This window comes from Aquarana catesbeiana, linkage group LG03, assembly GCF_042186555.1.
Source record: "Aquarana catesbeiana isolate 2022-GZ linkage group LG03, ASM4218655v1, whole genome shotgun sequence".
NCBI lineage: Eukaryota > Metazoa > Chordata > Amphibia > Anura > Ranidae > Aquarana > Aquarana catesbeiana.
The window spans coordinates 735,334,515-735,361,647 of NC_133326.1; the positions used below are offsets into that span (position 1 = coordinate 735,334,515).

The 27,133-nt window shown below is 42.7% G+C and overlaps 1 protein-coding gene across 2 annotated transcripts in view; it reads left to right on the forward strand.

Moving 5' to 3' along the window:
- The window catches only part of LOC141133850 (NACHT, LRR and PYD domains-containing protein 3-like), a 267,114-nt gene that overhangs the window by 138,858 nt on the left and 101,123 nt on the right, over positions 1 to 27,133 (forward strand). Inside the window, exons 4-7 of one of the 2 annotated variants that reach the window (XM_073623429.1) lie at positions 9,661 to 9,699; positions 16,485 to 16,523; positions 17,970 to 19,686; positions 21,841 to 21,984. In XM_073623429.1, coding sequence (XP_073479530.1) covers positions 9,661 to 9,699; positions 16,485 to 16,523; positions 17,970 to 19,686; positions 21,841 to 21,984 — 1,939 coding nt within the window. The remainder of the gene's footprint in view (positions 1 to 9,660; positions 9,700 to 16,484; positions 16,524 to 17,969; positions 19,687 to 21,840; positions 21,985 to 27,133) is intronic. The other variant, XM_073623430.1, reaches the window with a different exon arrangement.

A 27,133-nucleotide genomic window follows, 5' to 3' on the forward strand; every position in this document is an offset into this window, starting at 1 on the left:
TGATTGGCCAAGCATGCAGGTCATAGTGCATGCTTGGCCAATCATCAGCCAGCAATGCACTGCGATGCCACAGTGAATTATGGGCCGTAACGCACCACACGAATTTGGCGCGAACGGCCCATAACATTCGGAATTCGGCGCACGACCGAACAGCCGATGTTCGAGTTGAACATGGGTTCGACTCGAACACGAAGCTCATCCCTAATTGTATACATACAGGATCCATTATATAATACATTGTACACATACAGGATATATTATATAATACATTGTATACATACATGATATATTATATAATACAATGTATACATACATGATCCATTATATCATGCATTGTATACATACAGGATATATTATATAATACATTGTATACATACAGGATCCATTATACAATACATTGTATAAATACAGGATATATTATATAATACATTGTATACACAGAGGATCTATTATATAATACATTGTACACATACAGGATATATTATATAATACACTGTATACATACAGGATATATTATATAATACATTGTATACATACAGGATCCATTATATAATACATTGTATACATACAGGATATATTATATAATACATTGTATATATACAGGATACATTATATAATACATTGTATTCATACAGGATATATTATATCATACATTGTGTTCTTTCTAATAAAGAAAAAAATAGCTAGATCAATGTTTGATCCATGTCGGTGCCAGATTTAGTTTTAGGGTCAAAGGTTAGAGGTCGTGTTAGGAGTCAGGGTTAGTGTATTTTGGGTAGGTTTATTTTTAATCACTTAGGGTTAAAATTTGGTATTTACTTTAAAATACCAAATCTGAAATTTGGTATTTACAAGTTAAAAACAGTTTTTCTTATAGAAAATTACTTAGAACCCCCAAACATTATATATATTTTTCTAACACCTTAGAAAATAAAATGGCGGTTGTTGCAATACTTTCTGCCACACCGCATTTGTGCAGTGGTCTTACAAGCACACTTTTTTAAATTAAAAAATAAGACAGCAGTAAAGTTAGACCAATTTTTTATATTGTAAAAGATAACGTTACACCGAGTAAATTGATACCAAACATGTCATGCTTCAAAGATGTGCCCGCTCATGGAATGACGACAAACTTTTACCCTTAAAAATCTCCATAGGTGACGTTTAAAAAATTCTACAGGTTGCATGTTACAGAGGAGGTCTAGGGCTAGAATTATTGCTCTCACTCTACACTAAAATGCTATAATTTTTTTTTTTTTTTTTTTTATTCTATATTTTATTTTTCCAAAAACAAAAACAAGAAGTACTTTTTTCATGCATATCAACAAATTAACAAATGCCATTATTGCTGTTTGCGTATCACAGTGTATAGTTTAACATATTATTATGGTGGGAAATTTGCTTGAAAAACTTTGTCTATTGAGGAGGTCAATTTGACTCCTAGGTATGTCAAGAATGAAGCTACCCATGGAAAGGGAAATGACAATTGAAGAGCCTTTACATGAACTTTTGACAACGTGTTGTTTAATATTTCTGATTTTTGAGTGTTCATTTTAAAATTCGAAATTAAACTATAGCGGTCAAATTCATTTATAAGATTTGGTAGCGAAGTTTCTGGTGAGGAAATGAAAAACAGTATGTCGTCTGTGTAGGCTGCAGTTTTATGCTCCATTTTGTCGATCAAATAGCCTTGAATATCAGTATTTTGCCGGACATGGCGCAAAAACGGTTTGAGAGTTAGAATAAAAATCATTGGGGACAGAGGGCATCCCTGCCTAGTTCTATTACTCATGGTGAAGCATGGGGATGTCACCTCGTTAATTCTTACTGCTGCGGATGGAGCAGAATATATAGCCTCTATCCATTTGCCAAATGCTTTCCCGACTCCAATATGAGACAACGTCTCCTTCAGAAACATCCAGTCCAGCAAAAAATGGGGGGTAAAAAGTCCTTGAATCCACACTCACCAAAGTAGCAAACAGCAAATGGAGTACCAGCCGATTCGTCAATATGTGACGGGATACCTGCCCTAAAAGCAATGGCACTATATCAACAACAGAAAGAGGAGACAAGGGAGTCCCCAGAAAGCAAAAAAGGGGAATGGTCAACTACGGCTTATGGTACAAAAATGCAAAAAGGCTTTATTAAGGGTAGGGGGGGTGGGGGTATTTACATATACAAAAAATTCCAAATATATGTAGGATAAACAATGTATCTAAATAACACAGTCCGTCTCACTACACTAAACCAAAATTAAAAACCATGCTGCAACATTGATGAATAAAACTGCAGAGCGTGCCTGCAGGCCAAAAACGCATGCAGTGTCCATTTGAATCCAAAGAAAAAAGTATTGCACCAAACATTACATGGAGTAAGCTACTGATGAGATATCAAGTCTTATGTGGTCTAGTATTAACTGTGCATCAGATTGAGCAGTACTGAGAAAAAAAAAACCCACATATATCCACATAGACAGGACCTTACATAGCTGAATTAGGTGGGTTTTTTTAAAAAAAAAAACCTCTATTAGAAGGAAATCCTCCACAAGCAGCTTCCAACCTCAGTGCACTAAATGTGTGTTTACACCAGTTGTTTTGGAAATGGAAAGACCAGCGTTCCTGTTACTAGGTATGTCCAGTGCACAAACACTATTTCCTCAATGCAGCATAAAAGGAGCAAAGGACAAACCACTCCAAAGAAAGGGCTTAGTCTCTTTTCCAATCTAGACCAGGATGATATTTTCACAGTTCATCAGTTTCAAGTGTGTCAATCCATGCAGGAGGGTGAATGGCAAACAGATGCAAAGACTATTGATAAGCAGGTAAGGAGGGAAAGAGAAACTGCCCATTGGGCTCTCACCTCTTTCAAGTACTGGGGATGTCCTCAGACTCTGCTGTCTTGCTGTTTGGCATGGAGCGGCTCACACTTAGTTCAGAGCAACATTCAGTGTGTAGTCACAGCACACCATTCTCCTCAATAGTAGACACTGCAGACTGTGTGATCACATGACCGGTCACATGGTTAGGAAGAGACCAGGAACCAGGAACTTTGCATTCAATTGCTGATGCGGAATTAGCTTGTGAAGTATGGTGCTGTATGCAAATCACAGGGAAACCCTTTTACATTGCTGGAAAAGGAAGCATGTTGAAGGCCTGCTGACAAGCCCTGCAGGGGCTGCGTTATCCAGTCCACCCTATCAAAAGCTTTTTCAGCATCGGAAGATAAGAGACATAGCGGTATTTTACGAGAATGAGCCAGATGTATAATATCTAAGGCTCTAATAGTGTTGTCTTTCGTTTCTTTGGTAGGCATAAAGCCTACCTGATCAGGGTGGATGACATTCTGAAGGAGAGGTTGTAACCTTGTAGCTAATATCCTTGCAAAAATTTTTAAATCAACATTGAGTAATGAAATTAGTCTATAGTTCTTACATTGGGCATGATCCTTGCCCTCCTTGGGAATAACCGCAATATGTGCCCTGAGAGTATCAGTCGGTAAAGATCGATCTTCTAGGAGGGAATTAAATGCTTTAATAAATCTCGGGCCCAGTGTGGATGCGAATGCCTTATAGCAAACTACTGTATATCCATCGGGGCCAGGAGCCTTATGTGGCTTTAGTGTACTAATTGCACGCGTATATTCGTCGATTGATATCGGAACATTTAGTGCCTCAGACTCAACATTGGAAAGGGATGGTAGGCCTGAAGAGGCTAGATATTCTCGAATTAGTTGTTGCTTTTGTGCTAACTGGTCTGATGGGATATTTGTCTGTAGATTATATAGTGACTGGTAGTATTCTCGAAAGTTCTCCGCAATTTTACTGGATTCAAAAATACGGTTCCCTCCTTTTAGAGTCTATGTGTGGGACATAGTTTCTCTGTGAATTTTCCCTAAGTGAATGAGCCAAAAGTTTGCCTGATTTGTTCCCTTGTTCGTAATGTACATTTCTAGCTCTCAGTATCTGTATACTGGTCTCTTGTTTCATCAGGGAAGATAGTTTTTACCGCTGTAGCCTGAGGTCCAGTGCTACGGTTTGTGAAAGTGATTTTTTATGTTTGGTCTCTAAGTCCGCTACCAATTTTAGTTGATCTTGAAACAGTTTTTGATTTCTTTTACGTGCTTACGTCGCCTTTTTAATCAGTATACCTCGCATGACGAATTTATGCATTTCCCAAATGATAAATGGAGAGATTTCTTCTGAGTCGTTTTCATTAAAGATTCTGGTCAGTTCGCTAGTAAGATCCGTTCGGGGTTGACCTTCCTGTAGCAACGAGTCGTTAAGTTTCCATGTCCAAGGTCTGTTAGCCATCTTAGTCAGCTGAAGATCTAGAGACACCGGAGAGTGGTCTGACAACGTTTGTATCCCGATAGTCGAGTTGATCACGGCTGGTAGTAACAATTGCGATACTAATAGATAATCAATTCTTGAATAGCTGTTATGAGGCGCCGAGTAGAAAGTATAGTCGCGCTCAGCTGGATGCTGAACTCTCCAGACATCTACAAGTCGCATAGATTGTATAGCTTTTTTTATTCGTCTTAAATATTGATAGGATAAGTGTGTAGTGGATTTAGAGACATCCAAGAGGGGATCAAGGGCCACATTGAGATCTCCACCCAGTATTAATCCACCCTCCATAAAGACCTGTAAGTTATTAAGAATTCCATTCAGACAGCTCAGCTGAGCCTGATTAGGTAAATAAATAGATGCCAAAGTAACACGGCGGCCAGCTAGGTCACCCTTCAGGAAAAGGTAATGTCCTTCCGGGTCGCTCATCTGATCGGCGTAGGACCATGAGACCGTTCCCGAAAGCAAGATACTCACCCCCCTTGTTTTAGAGTCTGGGGCTGTGCTATGGAAAACCTGTGGGTATCTCTCATCTTTAAGTTTAGGTATCTTCCCAGATTGAAAGTGAGTTTCCTGTATAAATGCCACTTTTGCACGCATACGCCAGAGTTCAGGTAAGACCGTTGTGCGCTTTTCCGGTATATTCAGACCATTGGCATTCAAGGAAAGACAACGCACATTGGTCATAGTGAAACCTGAGATATATCTCCTATATTTTATCGGAACAGGTACAGGACGATGTGGGAACGGAGAGAGAGCGGGAGAAAAAAAAAAAAAACCCCACAAAAAACCCCCAAACCCTTCCCCCAAAAACTATATATTCAACAGACTACTAATATTGCTCAAATTGAGCCTGCGCACCCCTGCCGGCTCCTCCCGGAATAGTCCGGGGGGTTAGCACTGGGAGGCTAAGTACCTATGTAGGGGAGCTAGGGAGCGACACAAAAAAATGGGAGTCGCTGGGATCATATTAACATGGATATCACTCTTTAACCTGATTCCCATCTCTTAAATTACCTATCAGTCATGTGTTCAAAGCCAAAAAAAAGAAACCAAACAAAAAAGAGAAGAAGAAAAAAGAAAAAGGGAGAAAAAGGCCCTCCATTCTTTCCTCCCCCTTCCCCCTTCCTTCCCCTTTATCCATAAAAATGGAGAACTGACTCCTAAATGTTCATACACTTTACTCCATTTACAGCAACTATTATTGCATTTGTCTTCCCTCCCCCCCACCACCATCCATCCCAAAGTGCCCCCGTCTCTTTAAGGTAGCATTTTCATAGTGTTTACTCTTCATATCAAATAACCTTCATAGCTCACCCTCGCCCCCCCCTTCCATACCATCTAGAAACATTAACTCCCTACTCCCCCCTAAAAAAGGAGAGGAGAAGGGGGGTTGGAGGGGAGGGGTGAGGGGGACGGGGGTATGAGGGGGGAACCTGGGGGGATGGGAGAGAAGGGAGGGAGGGAGGGAGAAAGAAACCATTCCAACAACCAATTATATTCTGATTTGACACCTCTTAAACATCTGTACTATAAATGTACCCTGGTGGAGGGCTGACATATTGATACATTGTTTAAAGCATTGGTTTGATATCGTGGCTAGTTATAGAAGATAACATATCATTTCAAAATAAATTCAACATTACTATATCAGATCAATATCGGTGCAAGTCCAGTCAGAAAGCAGAATCGGTGCCATAGACAACCTAGCGAACATATCGGACAGTTGGGTATATGTACGAAGTACAAAAAATTGTTAGCCTTTCTGTATGTGCAAGGAGAAAGGAAAACCCCATCTATATGTGGCACCTTCTTCACGTAATTTTTCTAGAAGGGGCTTCATATTGCGACACAACTGTAAAGTGTATCTTGAAAGAATCTGTAGAAGAAGAATCTTGTAGAATCTGTATAGTTGCTCCTTCTTAATCGATAGTACCCAAAGACCATGCCTTACAGATAATCTTTGTTAATATAGAAGTGCACTCTACATAGGGTATCTCTTGGTCTGCCATCTGTCAAAGGAGCCATACCCTGTATCCCATGAACTCAATCCAGCTCAATGTCCACTGTCGGCTCCCTCCCTAAAATTTTGTTTAATATGGCAATGACCGTAGGGTGAAGATTTTTAGCAATTATGGACTCAGGTATTCCCCGGATTTTAAGATTATTACTTCTACTCCTATTTTCTAAATTGTCCTGTTGGAGTCGCATAGTATGTAAGAGATGTGATTGTGCAGTTAATTTAGCTTCCAGGATTTCTATTTTTTGCTCAGCTGCAGTATGGGTTTGTTCAATAGAATTTACCCTAGAGGTCAGGCTGTGCAATGACTCTTTGATCTCCTTGAACTCGTCTCTAAGTACTTGCTGTAGCGTGACAGTAATGCTGTCCATATCTGCCTTAGTAGAAAGTGTAGATAAAAAAGCGTTTGTACTATGTTCAACCGGCATGGACAGCACAGCCGGGACAACAGATCTAGCAGGTCCAGCTGTACCAATTGCACCAATTGTACCAGTTGTCTCAGATAATTCTTTAGATACTGTTGGTATAGTCTCCCGAGCACAAGATGCAGATTTCTGTATTAACTGGTATGTAAACTGATTTTCCTGACCTGAGGATTCATCAAGTAATAACCCCGTCTGCATATTGGTATCTGTATGGATCTCCTGTGCTTAATAGCGGGTGGTCTGTATGAAGATCTGTGAGCCCAGGTCTGGTACCCTCCCGTCCTCGGCTCCGGCCGGAGAATGCGGGCCCCGAGAAGCTGCGTTCAGCAGTCCAGAAGGCTGCAACACACCCTCTCTGTCCCCCTCAGTGGTCGGCACCAGACCATGGAGCTCAGCTTTACTTGACGAGTCTCGCGGCTCCCGGCTGTCTACAAAACTAGACCCCTGGTGAGACTCAGGGGGCTCTGAGGGCAGCCCAAGCAGCACCAGAGCCGCGGGTGTCGCAGGGCTTTGGGATACTGAGCCTGCCAGTGGTCGCACAGGGTAGAAACCGGTGAGCAGAGCGCTTCATGTGACAGGACCTGTGCCAATCGCTTTCCTGGCTGCTCAAGAGCCCCTTGGCATCTCCTTCCGTTGCAGCGGAAAGAGTTATAGAGATATTGTTCCAAAAAAAAAAAAGATTTACAGCAGGTTTACAGCCCTGGTTAGCAGGCAGTTAGCAGTTAATACTAGTTAGCAATGGTTAACAGCCCAGTCTGGTCCAGGTGGCACAGAGTATAGTATGGCAGATATGGCGGATATACAGCAAATATACAGCACTGGTTAGCAGACGATTACTAGTTAGCAGTTAATTAGCAGTTAGTAATTAGTGCTAGTTAGCATTCGTTAGCACTAGTCAGCATTAGTTAACAGCCCAGTCCAGTCCAGGTGGCACAGGATATAGTATGGCAAATATACAGCACTGGTTAGCAGATGGTAAGCAGTTAGCACTAGTTAACACTAGTTAGCAGTTAGTTAACAGTTAGCAATCCAGTCCAGGTGACACAGTATATCCTATAGTACTTAATATATCCTATGGCATGTATCTTGTATCATTTAGCATTTGAAACGTATCAAACGGCAGTGCACCAGATACAGGAGGCACAGAACAAGATGCAGGAGGCCACCCCCGCCTCTGCTTCCACAGCGGGCAGTGCTAGTATCGGCAGTCACGGCAGTCCTGTACCTCCACCTCCACAGCACCCAACACACAGCACACAGCAGCACACAGAAACAGGTGAATTAGTGGGTACTTGCAGGTGCTGACAGGAATCCGAAGTTTCCGATGTATCCGATGTTGGGCAGGGGGGGCCGGGGAGAACACAGCGAAACACAGCGAGCACAGCAAAGCACAGCCGGTGCGGGACGAGATCAGTAGGTAGAAGGCAGATAGAGGCAGGCACTGACCGGCATTGACCGGTGTGTGATGTCAGGGATAGCTGCAGATGAGCACAGATGAAACGCCAGATAACACCACTGAGCGGACCGGCCATGCATCAAATGTCGAACATCAGATGCCCGTGATCAGCCCACCAGCGTCAGATGGCGTAGGTAGGGAGATTAACTTAATTAATCTTTTTTTTAAATCTCTTTAAGAGCTATGGGCGGAAGTGATTTTTTGACGTTGCTTCCACCCTGCAATAGTATGGAGACAGGTGGGGGCCATCTTCCCTTCACTCAGCTCCATACCACACATGGGAGCCTCTGCTGCTACCAATGGCTCTGGTAAGCCGCGGAGGGCTCCGGAGAGCGGCGGAAGGGGGGCCCTCTCCTGCCACCCATAAAAGTGATCTTGAGGCAAATCCACCGCAGAGATCACTTTTATCGGAAACCGGACCGCTCACTGAAGAAGAGGATACCAGGGTTATGGTAGCTGCTGCCATAACAACTTTATCGCTCTTCAAATTGCCGACGTATATCGGCGTGAGCCGGTCAGGAACCGGTTAAAAAACATTTTCTAAATTAGTATCAGTGTCAGTTTTTTTTAGGTAGGATAAAAAAAGCAAAATGTCTGCAATGTTTTTTAGGCCGTACTACGGGTACAAACCACAACTAACAGTGTTTGTGCCGGTGTTACCAAAAGAAGCTCAATTTGTCCTGAAATGAATATGGTATAATTCATCTGGATACACAATGTAGTTGTGATGATATGTACAGATTTACTAACACAGGTCAAAGTTGCAAAATTGTGTTCAGGCATTAACATTTGTTTTCACCTCAGTCACTACGGGGTTAAACCATCTTTACTGAGGGAGTTTACAGAATAAAATACATTTGGGTATAAAATTGTGGATGAAGGAAAAGGCTACAGAGTTCCGGAACAATGTAAAAGGGAACACTTCTCCAGGATGCCGGCAGTCAGTCACCATAACACTATGACATCACTCAGCATGCCGAGCAGAGCAATACAATCACAGCCACTTGTCTATTATACAGAACCTCCATATTTATAGCTGTATTCCTAGGAGACCCTCATGATTGTTGCTCGGGGTTCTGAGCCTTGTGCCCCATGCATCCACCTGAACCTCCATCAGAAAGAGGAGTCAAGGGTCCAGATTCTAGGTCTGTGCCTGTAAACCTGCATAGAAAATTGTGGGCTTATCTGGTCCCCCCACCATTGTTACATGTCACTGCAATGTGCTGAGATGTTACCAGGCAGACAAAGACACTCCCCATCACCTGGAGGAGGAGAGACTCCAATCTACAGAGGGTTGGTGGGATGATGGGGTCTGGGAGGATCTGCTACACTAATAACTCTCTTATATTATATATATATTTTATACATTTCAGAGGTTTGTCAGGACTAATCACTTCCCTAATCTTATTTCCAGCAAAACGGAAGAAGACGACACATGGCAACAGATTATCAGGTTAGTAGGACATCCACGTTACATGTGAAAACTCTTCTGGATGAACATTTTCATTTTATTGTAGTCCGGACAGGTGGTGGAACTACCAGGGTCTCAAAGGTTGCACTTGAGACCGGGCCCTGGCATTCCACCACTGTAGGGGGGCTCAACATGGCAGGAAGGGGGCCCACTGCAGAACATGGGCTCAGTTCAGACTGTTGTGATTCCAAAGTTGTGCAACTTGAACTTGAGACCGGGCCATGGCATTCTGCCACTGTAGGGGGGCCAAGATGGCAGGAAGGGGACCCACTGCAGAACATGGGCTCAGTTCAGACTGTTGTGATCCCAAAGTTGTGCAACTTGCTTGCAATTTCCTTGTGACTTGTTTGCAATTTTGTGATTTAACATTGCAGTCTATGGCACTCAAATCACACCAAAGTCATAGAAAAGTATTGCCTTTTTCTTTGTTGTTGTGACTTTAGTCACATTTATTATTATTATTATTTATTATTATACAGGATTTATATAGCGCCAACAGTTTACGCAGCGCTTTACAACATTAGGGCAGACAATACAAGTACAATACAATTCAATACAGGAGGAATCAGAGGGCCCTGCTCGTTAGAGCTTACAATCTAGGAGGGAGGGTCAAGTTAAACAAAAGGGTAATAGCTGTGGGGGATGAGCTAATGGAGAAAATAGTGCAGTTATTAGATGGAGGCAGGATAGGCTTCTCTGAAGAGGAAAGTTTTCAGGGATCGCCTAAAAGTGGATAAATTTGGAGACAGTCTGACAGATTGGGGTAGGGAATTCCAGAGGATGGGCGAGGCTCGGGAGAAGTCCCGGAGGCGGATATGGGAGGAGGTGATGAGGTGATGAGGGAGCTAGAGATACATTTATTAGGACAGCACCCATTGAAATGAATGTGTTTTGACTTGTCATGTGACTTTGTGTTAAAAGTCACATGATAAGTTGCAGCAGTCTGAACCAGGGCTTATAAAGGGCCCCACTACAGGAACAAGCGGAGAGGGCCATGGGCTGAAGAAAGGGCCCCTGCCTCAGAGAGAAGAGCCCCAGCCTTAAGGTTGCCACAGGATCCATTATATAATACATTGTATACATACAGGATCCATTATATAATACATTGTATACATACAGGATCCATTATATAATACATTGTATACATACAGGATCCATTATATAATACATTGTATACATACAGGATCCATTATATCATACATTGTATACATACAGGATCCATTATATCATACATTGTATACATACTTGATACATTATATAATACATTGTATACATACTTGATACATTATATAATACATTGTATACATACAGGATACATTATATAATACATTGTATACATACAGGATACATTATATAATACATTGTATACATACAGGATCAATTATATAATACATTGTATACATACAGGATATATTCTATAATACATTGTATACATACAGGATATATTATATAATACATTGTATACATACAGGATATATTATATATCATACATTGGGGGTTATTTACGAAAGGCAAATCCACTTTGCACTACAAGTGCACTTGGAAGTGCAGTCACTGTAAATCTGAGGGGTATATCTGAAATGAGGGGAAGCTCTGCTGATTTTATCATCCAATCATGCGCAAGCTAAAATGCTGTTTTTTATTTTCCTTGCATTTCCCCCTCTGATCTACAGCGACTACACCTAGAAGTGCACTTTCAATGCAATTTCAAGTGCACTTTGCACTTTTAGTTTGCACTTGTAGTGCAAAGTGGATTTTCCTTTCATAAATAACCCCCATTGTGTTCTTTCCAATAAAGAAAAAAATAGCTAGATCAAGTTTGATCCGGGTCAGTGCCAGATTTAGTTTCAGAGTCAAAGGTCAGAAGTCATGTTAGGGGTCAGGGTTAGTGTATTTTGGGTAGGTTTCTTTTTAACCACTTAAGGACCGAGCATCTTTCTGAGATTTGGTCTTTACAAGTTAAAATCATTTTTTTTTTCTAGAAAATTACTTAGAACCCCCAAACATTATATTTTTTCTAACACCCTAGAGAATAAAATGGCGGTCGTTGTAATACTTTCTGTCACACCATATTTGCGCAGCAGTCTTACAAGCGCACTTTTTTTTTGGATAAAATACACTTTAAAAAATAAGACAACAGTAAAGTTAGCTCAATTTTTTATATTGTGAAAGATAATGTTATGCCAAGTAAATTGATACCCAACAAGTCACGCTTCAAAATTGCGCCCGCTTGTGGAATGGGGACAAACTTTTACCCTTAAAAATCTCCATAGGTGAGGTTTAAAAAATTCTATGGGTTGCATATTTAGAGTTAGAGGAGGTCTAGGGCTAGAATTATTGCTCTCGCTCTACCGATCACAGAGATACCTCACATGTGTGGTTTGAACACCGTTTTCCTATGTGGGCGCTGCTCACATATGCGTTCGCTTCTGCACGCAAGCTTGGCAGGACGGGCGCGTTTACATATTTTTTTTCTTATTTATTTTACCTTTTATTTTTTATTTTTACACTGTTCTTTTAAAAAAAATGGTGTCACATTTATTCATATTACAAGGAATGTAAACACCCCTTGTAATAGAAAAAAGAATGACAGGTCCTCTTAAATATGAGATCTGGAATCAAAAAGACCTCACATCTCATATTTACACTTAAATGCAATAAAAAATAACTAAAAACGTTTCTCTTTAAGCGCTATGTGCGGAGGTGATGTTTTGACGTTGCTTCCGCCCTGCAATAGTATGGAGACGGGTGGGGGCCATCTTCCCCTCACTCAGCTCCATACCACACAAAGGAGCGGATGTGATCGCCTCCCCCGCTACCAATGGCCTTGGTGAGCGGAGGAGGGCACCAGAGATCGGCGGGAGGGGGGTCCTCTCCCGCCGCTGATAAAAGTGATCTTGCGGCGAATCCGCCACAGAGATCGCTTTTATCGGAAACCGGACCACTCACTGAAGAAGAGAATACCGGGGTTATAGTAGCTGCTGTCATAACAACGATATCCCTCCTTAAATTGCTGATGTATATCGGCGTGAGCCGGTCAGGAACCGGTTAAAAAACATTTTCTAAATTAGTATCAGTGTCAGGTTTTTTAGGTAGGATAAAAAAAGTAAAATGTGTGCAATGTTTTTTAGGCCGTACTACGGGTACAAACCACAACTAACAGTGTTTGTGCCGGTGTTACCAAAAGAAGCTCAATTTGTCCTGAAATGAACACGGTATAATCCACCTGGATGCAAAATGTAGTTGTGATGATATGTACAGATTTACTAACATGGGTCAAAGTTGCAAAATTGTGTTCAGGCGGGGGCGTGGCTTGGCGCGCAGCGAGGATGGCAGCTTAACTCCAGAGCTCCGCCAGACATTAGGCCCAAGCACGTCTTTTCTGCACTCAGCACAGAGGATGAGCAGACAAACCAAACACCCTCATCACACCCGATCACGGAGATCCATGGCCTCATGCGCTGGGAGGGATATTTCTGATATCTTCAGGAACCAGGCCGCGGCTCTGAAAGACACGGAGGGGGGCAAGATGGCGCCGGTGCACGCGGACGATGAATTCAGTGAGGACTCTCAGTCGGCAGCAGAGGAGTACGGTAGGAGAAGCTCACGAGCGGGGCACCCCCTCACATATGAGGACATGTCAGGCTTCGCAGCCGACATAAAGGCCTCATTTTCTGCTGCAATCACAGACCTCAAAACCAGCCTATTAGTACTACAAGAAAAGATGGCCGCTGAAGAAACAGCAGGGAAGCAGAGGGACACTAGAATCCATAGACTGGATAAAGTTACTTCCTCCCATGCACGCCATTTCATAGAAATGAATAGGCATTTAGAGGATCTCGACAACAGAGGTCGACGCAATAATATAAGAGTCCGCGGAATCCCTGAATCGGTCTTAACTGATCAAATCCCCTCAGTCTTGCAGAGAGTTTTCAACAGCCTATTAGAAAAGCCTGAGGACACAGAAATCGAGTTCGTGCGGGCGCATAGAGCCCTAAGAGCCAGGGGTCCAGACACTTTACCCCCACGAGACATAATCTGCTGCTTGCAAAGCTTTGCACTCAAGGAGGAGATAATGTTTAAAGCCCGCAGAAATGACCAAATCATTTTTAATGGAGAATGCATTAAACTATTTCAGGATCTATCTCAGATCACCTTGAAAAACCGCAGGGCCTTGCGACCTCTACTGGATAAACTGAGGGAGAAAGAGATCAGATACACTTGGCGCTTTCCCTTCGCCCTATTGGTCACTTCTGATGGTAGACAACATACGCTTCGCACGCCAGAAGACCTCCCGGATTTTTGTGATGCACTCCAACTTGGAGTAATTGAGCTACCGGACTGGTACCAAGAGTTTATTATCACACCCCAAGTTCGGAGCCCTCTACGCTCTCCTCTTAATACACCCGAAAAACAGCATACAAAGAAACAGAAGCACTTTCGTTCTGACCCGCAGTCAAGTGGCACACCGCGCAGCCGCGCACACCCTGATGGAAGCATGATGGAAGAACGAGCATAACAGCATCAGCCTTTCCGACACATAGCCATAACTGTGAAAATCATATCCACCACTGTTCCATGGACAGCCCCTAAAACAAGCGGCTTGGCTTATTTTTGAGAATTTTTACTTCTTTTTTTTCTCTCTTTTTCATGTTTTATTTATGCCTCGAACCCGGTCATTAACAGACCCGACTTGAGCTGAGTTACCCACACATCCCATGGTCATGTATGGTCCTCGGTTAAGTATAACCATCTCAACATGCATAACTTATCTGAATGCACAGATAAGGGGTTTTTTTTTTTTTTTTTTTTTTTTTTTTGGAGCGGACTTCCTGCTACAGCCATAATTACAGGAAAAAGCTAATAATTAACCCTTAATCTGCAAGTCATAACCGCTTCACAGGGTGGCTAGAGGAATGAGCCTACTGATAGCTGACTGTTATTACAGAGTTCTCCTTTTTTTTCCTTTTTTTCTTATTATTGTTGTTTAACTTGTTTTATAGTGCAGAACAGACCTTTTAGCACTTTAAATGAGACTATTAGGCCGTAGTCTGGCCAGGCTTGGTTCACCTACTGTTGAACAACACCTACCTTCCACAGACTATTCGGATATCCGCGATACAGGTGGATAGGTGTTTGCTCTCAGGGGTCCCCCTCGCTGGGTTCCTTCCCCAAACCCACAATAGTGTGCATGGTGGGTATCGATTGTGCCCATTGATCCACACTAAACTTGATCCTCCAGGGCATACTGCTTTGCCCGAGGAGGAAGTACCTAGATCTTCTCCACTCTTATTTCTCTAAACTAATTTCTTACTCCCTCTCTTACCCCTCTCTGGGATAACCATTCTACATATATATACCGAGACAGAACGTTAAATACCTAAGACAACGGATATTTCTCTGTTGTCCGCATATTCCTCATTATACGGTATATAATTCCACTTTGCATTATTTTCTTTTTTTTTTATTTGGTGTCGTTATTGTACACAATCTAATTTTAATTAATTTAATTTAAGTTAACCTAATCCTGTTTTTTTTCTTTGTTTTTTGTCTAATTATACTCCCCACTGAGCAGGGTGCAGGGGATTTTTGGGCCGTCTCTCTCTGGTTCCTCACCATGGCTTACTATCCCTAGGTACCCTCCTTCGGTAGTTTAATAAACCCCTTTCCCTTTTTTTTTTTTTTTTTTTTTTTTTAATTTATTTATTTTCTTTTAATTTTTATTTATCCACATTTCCCATTTCTCTCTAGTATTTTCTGTAATTTCTCTCCTTTCACTTATCATATCCTCACCTTTAATAAGACCTAGAGTACATTTTTGTAAAAATGGTAAACCATACAGCAATTATCGAGCTCTCTATAGAGACAGGACTTGAGGCATGACTTTGGGCTCGCTTTACGTCCTGCCTGTGACATCACTAGAAGTCATAATTGAGAAACTGGTCTCTCTATATGTTTGCAAACCATTGTTACTGTTACTCAAGACAACATAACTGTACTTATTTGGATTACCCGCTGTATTGTACTTTATAATACATTGTCAACTTTTGTTATACAGAAATGTATGTATACCAGTTTAATACTTTAATAAACTTTTATGTGAAAAAAAAAAAAAAAAAAATTGTGTTCAGGCATTAACATTTGTTTTTCCCTCAGTCACTAAGGGGTTAAACAATCTTTACTGATGGAGTTTACAGAATAAAATACATTTGGGTATAAAATTGTGGATGAAGGAAAAGGCTACAGAGTTCCGGAACAATGTAATAGGGAAGCAGAGTAACACTTCTCCAGGAGGCTGGCAGTCAGTCACCATAACACAATAACATCACTCAGCATCCGGGGAGAGCAATACAATCAAAGCCACTTGTCTATTATACAGAACCTCCATATTTATAGCTGTATTCCTAGGAGACCCTCATGATTGTTGCTCGGGGTTCTGAGCCTTGTGCCCCATGCATCCACCCAAACCTCCATCAGAAAGAAGAGTCAAGGCTCCAGATTCTAGCTGTGTGCCTGTAAACCTGCATAGAGAATTGGGGTCTTTTCTGGTCCCCCACCATGGTCACATGTCACTGCAATGTGCTGAGATGTTACCAGGCAGACAAAGACACTCCCCATCACCTGGAGGAGGAGAGACTCCAATCTACAGAGGGTTGGTGGGATGATGGTGTCTGGGAGGATCTGCTACACTAATTACTCTCTTAGTTATTATTTTATACATTTCAGAGGTTTGTCAGGACTAATCACTTCCCTAATCTTATTTCCAGCCAAACTGAAGAAGATGATATATGACAACAGATTATCAGGTTAGTAGGACATCCACATTTCATATGAAATCTCTTCTGGATGAACATTTTGTTTTATTGTAATCTAGGTCATTGGTGGAACTACCAGGGTCAGGGCTGCCTTTAATATTGATTGGACCCTGGGCAAAACTTTTCTTGGGCCCCCCATGCAGTTTTGCTCTCCACCTGCTCTGAGACAAACAATAAGCAGGTGCAAAACAGACACCCTGTACAAGGAGAGAGAGCAGCTGCAAAATAAATACAGCTAGACTTAAAATCAGTTTACTGAATCAGATCAGGCAGCTATTGCGATTGGTTGCCAGAAGTTACAGTGTATCATTACGGCTCACTGACTGGTTGCTAGAGGTTTTAGCACACATTACGGCTCACTGATTAGTTGCTAGAGGTTACAGCACATGATTTCTGCTTGTTGATTGGCTGCTAGAGATTACTGTGGATATGACCTCAGGGGGGCATGATATACATATCAATGCCACCGGCCGGCTCTATTTACATATGAATGCCGGTAATTTACATGTAAACACAGGGTCTGCAGGTGAGTCATCTGTACACCACAAAAGGGCAGAGCTGGGCAGCATTAGTAGCAGCACTTCACATTGAGATATCGGGACACAGCACAGGACTAAAACTTCAAGGGACAAGGGAATTTAAACTGGGATAGTTGGCAAGTATGAGGCAGCTGCTTTGGGCCCCACAACAATGACAGGGCCCAGGGCAGCTGCCCCTTTTGACCTGCCTTAAAAACGGCCCTGACCAGGGTTGCAAAGGTCGGACTGGCATTTTGCCACTGTAGGGGGGCCAAGATGGCAGGAAGGGGGCCCACTGCAGAACATGAGCTCAGTTCACACTGCTGTGATCCCAAAGTTGCGCAAATTGCTTGCAATTTCCTTGTGATTTGTTTGTGATTTTGTGATTTAAGATTGTAGTCTATGGCACTCAAATTGCACCAAAGACACAAAGAAGTATTGCAGGAACCTTTTTATTTGTTGCTGCGACTTGAGTCACATTGATTAGGACAGCACCCATTGAAAGTAATGTGTTTTGACTTGTCATGTGACTTTGTGTTGCAAGTCACATGATAAGTCGCAGCAGTCTGAACCAGGGCTTTTAAAGGATCCCATGACAGGAACAAGTGGAAAGGGCCCCTGCCTCAGAGGGAAGAGCACCAGTCTTGTAGGGGAGGGCCCTGGGACCATAGGAAATGGCACCAATAGTCAGGGGGACTCTTCATGGCTTCTTGCACAGGAGCCCTGAATGTTCTAGTTACTCCTCTGATCTGGATGATGTGTCCATAGTTTTCCACAGTCCTCCTGTATTTCATGGGATATCTTCTATTAGGGTCCATTCTTTGGGTTTATGGTTATAATACAATATTCCTAACTCTGTCTTATAAATACTATTTCATGTGTGTATCAGGAATAAAATATTCTCCCTTCTCTCATAAAGACTTCAGTAAGGAACACAGAAAGTCTATGAAAAAGAAGTTCCAGAGGATTCCAGAATATAATTCCCGTATGGGGGAGGCTGTTCATCTACAGGAAAGATTCACCAAGTTATTGATGATAAATGGACCCCAGAATAAAGAGGAAAAAGAACAAGAACTAAAGAGTTCAGGAAGAAGACATATACAGATCATGGAGAAAAGATCCCCAACCACAATCCAGGCCCTCTTTGACCCTGATGAATATGGGTTCATCCCTGAGATTGTGGTGTTACAAGGACCTGCTGGGATTGGAAAAACAATGACCTCCAGGAAGATCATGCTGGACTGGGCCTCTGGGCATCTCCACCAAGACAAGTTTGATTTTGTGTTTTATCTGAGCTGTAGAGAAATCAACACCATCCCTGGAAACATAAGTCTTGTGGGACTTTTATCCAGAACCTGCATACTGAGTTCAGAGGACCTGGTGTCTATTCTGAAGGATCCTGGAAGTCAGAGAAAACTTCTTACCATAGTTGATGGGTTTGATGAACTGAGGTGGACTCTGGAGGAGAAATCTGAGGGTTGTCTTGACATTTCTATGGAAACCCACAAAGAAATAATTCTCCAAAGCTTGCTCAGGAGACGTGTTCTCTCACAATCTTATCTGATCATCACCACAAGGTCACTGGCCATGGAGAAACTTAACACATTCATCGATGATTCTCGCAATGTGGAAATCCAGGGATTTACAAGGGACAGTGGAGAGGAATATGTCCATAAATTCTTTGGAAATAAAGAAGATGCCGACAAGGTTCTCAGTATAATAAAAGACAATGACGTTGTGTACACCATGTGTGCCGTCCCCATCAAATGCTGGATTGTTTGCACTGTAATGAAACAAGAAATAAAAAAAGATTTGGATTCAATTCGGTGTCATACAACAACTTCAATTTACCTTCTCTACCTGGAGGTTTTACTAACCCATCACAGCAATAAGGAGCAGTCTGTAGATAGGAAACAAACCTGTCTGAAGAAGCTGTGTGCTCTGGCCAATCAGGGAGTTCTGAACCAACAAATCTTATTTGAGAAGAAAGATCTAGAAAGACATGGACTTTCTCTGGATGAGGTGGAGTCTGTATTTCTGGATGAGAACATCTTTCGTTGGGACGTCCGCAACCAAACCTGCTACAGCTTCATCCACCTGAGTGTACAGGAGTTCCTTGCTGCTCTGTATTATGGGATGGATGATGGGTCTGAGTCTATGGAAAGTACTTTCCTCCCGGAGATCTGTAAAGGGAAATCACTCGATGACCTCAGTTCAGATTACCCACATTTAGCATTATCTGTACAATTCCTGTTTGGTCTCTTTAATGAAAAACCGGTGAAGACATTCTCAGAGAGCACAGGAATCACCATCTCACTCCGAGCCAAACCTGCAATGATAGAATGGGCCATGAAGGGCAGTTATCAGACTTTCTGTACTGAGACCATCTTCTGTCTGTATGAGACTCAGGATGAGGACTTCATTAGGAGCGTCATGTCTGGTTGTACAGATTTGGAGCTGTGGGGCTCACGTACTGATCACTTGTGGATCAACAGGAATTATTCCAAGCAGCTGAACTATTGCTTGAAGTCTTTGAAGAGAGAAAGTTTTCAGTCTTTACATTTTGATTCTCTCACTGTGGGTCCAGAGTGCCAGAAACTTCTATCTCCATTCCTACACAGGAGTCAGAAGGTCGGGTAAGTGAGTGTGAGGATATCCTAACTGAATTCAGAGAATGGGCAGGAACCTGCATACAGTATAACAGTGATTATCAGACATGTTCTCCATCTACCACACTTGTTAGAAGTCCTGGGAACTCACACTTTCCTCAGCCCTAAGCCCTGGTTCACACTACAGCAATTTTCCAGCGACATTCTGACACTTAAAGTCACAGGTCAGGTGAAAACACAAAGATTTTATTGGGTGTTGTCTCAATTGCTGCGATTTGAGTCACTGCAACAAAAGAAAATACTTCCTGCGCTACTTTTGGGCGATTCTTGTGCTGCACGACTCCCATAGACTTCAATATAAAATCACCAGAAAGTCGTACATTTGTCTGAATCTTTAAGACTTTGCTGCGACTTCTGAGGCTTCTTTACCCCTCACCTCTCCCCCCTGGTCATCCTTGCTGCCTAAAATCTTCCTCCCAACACATCCCAGTCACACCTGAGTGTAGCGGAAACGCACATTCCCACTTCCATTATTTGTGTATTTTTCATGTGTAAGCACACATTGTGTATAGGGAGCCCATTCACTGGAATGTTCTGCCCTACATGCAACAAACACCCCAAAGTAGATCAAGAATCTTCTCAGTCATGGAGCGTCATGCATCTTGGCAGCAAAACATGCATCTGATAACTGTGATTGGTGTGTCATTAACAATTAGCCGACATTCATATCTGCGTGTTTCCGAATACGAGGCAGCCCAGGAAGGAAAATGTGCACTTTTTCATACGTCTAAAAAATGCACAGCAACGTACGCCACATATGCACAGATGTAAATGAATGATAACACAAAAGCAATGCTCCTTGCTGTGCATTTTTGAAACATACAGCAAAGCACATGTATTCTTGCAGTCTGCCATGCATTCAAAAATGTACAGAAGGAAATGAATAATAATACAAGTGTGACGCACATTGTAGCCCATTTATAAAACGCACAGCAAAGCATGGATTTTCTTGCAGGTTGCTGTGCAGTTGGAAATGTACAGATGTGAATGAATGGTAACGTATTTACAACTGACAGCAACCCGCAAGAAAACGCATGCTTTGCTGCGTGTTTTGTGTGGCAATGCGCATCACACTTGCATTACCATTCATCTGCCTCTTCATGTTTTTGAACGCACGCAACCCATAAGAAAACGCATGCTTTGCTGTGCAATTTGAAAATGTGCGCCAACACACGTTGCACTTCCGATACCATTCGTTGGCGTCTGAAAGTTTCTGAATGCCTGGCAACCTGCAGGAAAATGCATGCTTTGCCACACGTTTTGGAAACATGCATCATGCTCGCCTTGCCATTTTTGCAGTACAAGCGTGATGCGTGGTCGCAGCGCATTTCTGAAACGTGCCGCAAAGCACACAATTTCTGTGCGGTTGATGTGCATTCAGAATCATGCAGATGTAAATGCAGCCTGATTGTTAATGACGCCCCAATCACAGTTATCAGACGCATGTTTTGTCATGTGATAAAACACGCTATAAACACGGATCATCAAAGTCACATAGGAATGCTTCTCAGTAAAGTCACTTTGAAGTCACACCTGGTCGCCGGGAAGTTGTAGAGCAAAGTCAAGCTGGAAGTGGCTGCGACTTTCATGTTGTGCTGTGTGAACCAGAGCTAAATGGTGGTTCCCTCATATCACCTTCTACCAATCACATCATTTACATCGGATTAACCCTTTCCCTGCCCCCCAATTATACCATTTATCACACAGAACATTTGGAGGGAAAGCTTCATGTTCAGAGATCTGGGGGAGGGGAATAATGTCAGGGGTGTGACATCATCATCCCAACATTGGAGGGGCCAATTGTCTGCAGAAGTGGGCGGAGATGGGAATGTCTGGACTGCATTTTATATCTGGAACCAAAGTGGTGCTCCAGGATTTTCCAGAAGCTGAATGGAGACCCCTGTGTAGGAAGGCCGGAAACCCCATATACATATCAGGGGCCTCCTTTAAGTTTTGTCTGGAGTGTGACTTTAAAGACCACTTATAGCCACCATTGAGAAGTCCTCATCAGGTCCAGTATAAGACTGTAGAGCCAGAGGGAAGGCAGCCATGTGGAAGGGAAATGTTGGGTCTTACATTGTTATTCTTGGTGCTAATTATTATCTCATTATTGGCTTTTAGATTTGTGAATTGTACTATTTCCAGTAAAGATTGTCCGGTAGAGGACAAAGCAGAAGAAGAAGATTCCTCCTCTTCAGGATATAAAAGGAAGTCTGATTCTCTTTCCTTTCTGATGAACCCGGAGAGTAAAATTCAGGAATTAGAGTAAGAGAAATGTGTGAAAACCAGACGGAGAGTGAACAAGTTTTACTTTTTGTTTGCTGGGTAGCATTTTTGGGGCTTTTCCTTTTAGCTTTTCAATTAGCCTTTTCTGTCACTTTTTAAATAGCTTTTTTTTTTTTTTTTTTTTTTCTTCTTTGGTTCCTTCAGGCTATTAAGTAGGGGGAGGGGTGATTGCTCACAGGTGCCTGCAGTCTATATAACTGTGTGTAGGACTCATCCTGAGCCTGCTCATTGGGAGATTGCTGGAACTTATACCAAGTGGAACTTTTCTAAGTGGTGAGTTAAAACCAGAGTTTAAAACAGGAGATTATAACAGGGGTCATAGTACCTGTGTAGTGTGAGTACATGAGTGTTGTCTGAGTAGTGTGTGTGGATCGTTAGTACTTGTGTATTGTATACTTGAGTATTGCGAGTGTACATAGGTCTGCGACTGTTCTGCGATTGCACGTAGGTCTGTGAGTACCTGTGTATTGTCTTGTTGTGTACCTGTGTATTGTCTTGTTGTGTACCTGTGTATTGTCTTGAGTATTAGTGCCAGGAAGCTAGCTGTTAGGTAATTTGGACAGGGTAAAATCCCCAAATCCTCACTAAATTTAATAGGTACGATGCCCGGCGGGTGTGGAGAGGCGACTCTTTGTACATCTTGCCGCATGTATGCGTTCCTTGATCATCAGATCGAGGGCGAATACTGCTGTGCAAAATGTAAGCACATTGTTTCCCTGGAAGCCCAGGTTCTGAATCTGGGGAAGCAACTGTCAGCACTGAGAAGTCCCTCCATACTAAAGGAGAGCCAGGAACGTACACGGCAGGTGCCGGCAGGGGCCAGCACAGAGACGGGTGGAGACAAAGAGGTGCTGGCACTAGCAAAGAGTAGATGGGTGACAGTCAGGAGGGGTAGAGGGGGAAAAGCCAGGGAGGCCGATCCAGGACTGGAGCATCCCAATAAGTACGCTACTTTGAGTGTCATTGGTGAAACCAGTCAGGGACCAGCACTGCTGGAGATGAGGGACTCTCCTAGCTGCCGGGGGAAGAACTCCTCCAGTGAGAGTGGGGGGGCAGCAAAGGGAAAGGAAAGACAGATTCTGGTGGTAGGGGACTCAATTCTTAGAAGGACAGAGAGGGCAATCTGTAACCAAGACCTGAAGCGCCGAACAGTATGTTGTCTACCGGGCGCTCGGGTTCGGCACATCACGGATCTTGTGGACAGATTACTGGGAGGGGCTGGGGATGACCCGGCTGTCATGGTGCACGTTGGCACCAATGACAAAGTCAGAGGCAGATGGAGTGTCCTAAAGAACGATTTTAGGGACTTAGGAGCTAAATTGAGGAAAAGGACCTCCAAGGTAGTATTCTCAGGAATACTACCGGTACATCGAGCCACACCAGAAAGGAAGAGGGAGATTAGGGAAGTAAACAAGTGGCTGAAGAGCTGGTGTAGTAAGGAGGGGTTTGGGTTCCTGGAGGACTGGGCCGACTTCTCAGTTGGTAACCGGTACTATAGAAGGGACGGACTGCACCTAAATGAGGAGGGTGCAGATCTGCTGGGAAGGAAGATGGCCAAAAAGTTAGAGGGGTTTTTAAACTAGGCGATGGGGGGGAGGGTCCAGAGACAGTGATAGCCAGCGCGGAAGATATTCCAGAGGCTAGTATTGGGGGCATTAGTGGTAGGTTAACCAAAGCACAAAAACACAAGGTGAGTATAGTAGCAAGTCCTAGTTGCAATCTCGAAACACCCAATACGAGGACAATATGCGACCGGTCTAAACTATGTGGCATGTTCACCAATGCCAGGAGCATGGCGGACAAGATGGGTGAACTAGAGATACTGTTGTACGAGGAGGATTTGGATTTTGTGGGAATTTCAGAGACCTGGTTCAACAGCTCTCATGATTGGCTGGCAAACATTCAAGGGTATACCCTATACCGCAAGGATAGAGAGGGTAAAAAAGGGGGAGGGGTATGCCTATATATCAAGAATAATGTACAAGTGAATGTGAGAGATGACATCACTGAGGGAGCTAGAGAGGAGGTGGAATCCTTATGGGTAGAGCTCCAAAGGGATAAAGCTAAGGGGAAAATAATACTGGGAGTATGCTATAGGCCCCCAAACCTGAGGGAGGAAGTGGAGACGGATCTCCTATTACAAATTGGATTAGCAGCAAGAATGGGAAGTGTTATCATAATGGGGGATTTTAATTATCCAGACATAGACTGGGCGGAGGGAACCGCACATTCATTTAAGGCTCGCCAGTTCCTTAATGTCTTGCAGGACAATTTTATGGGTCAGATGGTAGATGCACCAACTAGAAATAAAACATTACTGGATCTACTGATTACCAACAATACAGACCTGATCACGGATGTGGAAATGCGGGGCAATTTAGGTAACAGTGATCACAGGTCAATTAGTTTCAGTATAAATCACACAAATAGGAAACATAAAGGGAATACAAAGACACTGAATTTCAAAAGAGCCAACTTCCCTAAACTACAAACCTTGCTAAAAGGCATAAACTGGGATAAAATATTAGGAACAAAGAATACGGAGGAGAGATGGGTTTGCTTTAAGAGCATATTAAATAAGGGCATTAGCCAATGTATCCCATTGGGTAATAAATTTAAAAGAGCGAACAAAAGTCCTGGATGGCTTAACTCCAATGTAAAAATGCATATAAAAGCAAAGGAGAAGGCCTTCAAAAAATACAAGGTTGAGGGATCATCCTCAGCATTCAGACTTTATAAAGAATGCAATAAGAAATGTAAGCGTGCAATTAGGACAGCTAAGATAGAACATGAAAGACACATAGCGGAGGAGAGCAAAAAAAATCCCAAGAAATTCTTTAAGTATGTAAACAGTAAAAAAGGGAGGACAGACCATATTGGCCCCATAAAGAATGAGGAAGGACATCTGGTTACAAAGGATGGGGAGATGGCGAAGGTATTGAATTTATTCTTCTCCTCAGTCTTCACGAGTGAATCGGGGGGCTTCAGTAACCAAAACTGCAGTGTTTATCCTCATGACACAACACAGGAAGCACCTACATGGTTAACAGAGGACGGAATTAAAATTAGACTTGAGAAACTTAACATTAATAAATCACCGGGACCAGACGGCTTGCATCCGAGGGTACTTAGGGAACTCAGTCAAGTGATTGCCAGACCGTTGTTCCTAATTTTTACAGATAGTCTACTGACTGGAATGGTACCAGCTGATTGGAGAAAAGCCAATGTAGCACCTATATTTAAAAAGGGCCCAAAATACATCCCTGGGAATTACAGACCAGTTAGCCTAACATCGATAGTATGTAAACTCTTGGAGGGGATGATAAGGGACTATATACAGGATTTTAGTAATACGTACGATATCATTAGCAGTAATCAGCATGGATTCATGAAGAATCGTTCTTGCCAAACCAATCTATTAACCTTCTATGAGGAGGTGAGTTGCCATCTAGATAAAGGAAGGCCTGTAGACGTGGTGTATCTGGATTTTGCAAAAGCATTTGACACAGTTCCCCATAAACGTTTACTGTACAAAATAAGGTCTGTTGGCATGGACCATAGGGTGAGTACATGGATTGAAAACTGGCTACAAGGGCGAGTTCAGAGGGTGGTGATAAATGGGGAGTACTCAGAATGGTCAGGGGTGGGTAGTGGGGTGCCCCAGGGTTCTGTGCTGGGACCAATCCTATTTAATTTGTTCATAAACGATCTGGAGGATGGGATAAACAGTTCAATCTCTGTATTTGCAGACGATACTAAGCTAAGCAGGGCAATAACTTCTCCGCAGGACGTGGAAACCTTGCAAAAAGACCTGAACAAATTAATGGGGTGGGCGACTACATGGCAAATGAGGTTCAATGTAGAAAAATGTAAAATAATGCATTTGGGTGGCAAAAATATGAATGCATTCTATACGCTGGGGGGAGAACCTCTGGGGGAATCTAGGATGGAAAAGGACCTGGGGGTCCTAGTGGATGATAGGCTCAGCAATGGCAGGCAATGCCAAGCTGCTGCTAACAAAGCAAACAGAATATTGGCATGCATTAAAAGGGGGATCAACTCCAGAGATAAAACGATAATTCTCCCGCTCTACAAGACTCTGGTCCGGCCGCACCTAGAGTATGCGGTCCAGTTCTGGGCACCAGTCCTCAGGAAGGATGTACTGGAAATGGAGCGAGTTCAAAGAAGGGCAACAAAGCTAATAAAGGGTCTGGAGGATCTTAGTTATGAGGAAAGGTTGCGAGCACTGAACTTATTCTCTCTGGAGAAGAGACGCTTGAGAGGGGATATGATTTCAATTTACAAATACCGGACTGGTGACCCCTCAATAGGGATAAAACTTTTTCGCAGAAGAGAGTTTACCAAGACTCGTGGCCACTCATTAAAATTAGAAGAAAAGAGGTTTAATCTTAAACTACGTAGAGGGTTCTTTACTGTAAGAGCGGCAAGGATGTGGAATTCCCTTCCACAGGCGGTGGTCTCAGCGGGGAGCATTGATAGCTTCAAGAAACTATTAGATAAGCACCTGAATGACCACAACATACAGGGATATACAATGCAATACTGACACATAATCACACACATAGGTTGGACTTGATGGACTTGTGTCTTTTTTCAACCTCACCTACTATGTAACTATGTAACTATGTAACTATGTGATCTGCAGTGATGGGGAAATGTGACGTCTTGTGATTGTTCCCATCTCTCAGTGTTTCCTTCTATCTCTGGGTGTCCTCCATCCTCACCCATGTAGAATCTTCCATCACCTGTCCTCTTCTCATGTCTTTTCCTCTCTCTGAGGGAATCTTTCTCTTTGTAATCTCATCCATGGGATTTGGGGTTCCCCTTATAGTAGAACAGTGACCAGGCTATGTACATATGGAATGACCATCCATATTCCTAACAAGCAGGAAATAGGATGGAATAGACCCCCTTAGGACTCGCTCACACGTCTGATGATTATGTAGAAGGAAGCAATGCTCAGTAACACTTCTATGACATTTATGATGTGTCTTCATTGTGTTTATGAAGCTCTGAAAATACTAGAAGAATGCTGGAGAAATGTCCGGGGGAGGGGTTGTTCTTCTAGTGGGAGGAGCCTAAAGAGAAAGTGATGTAGAGGAAATGA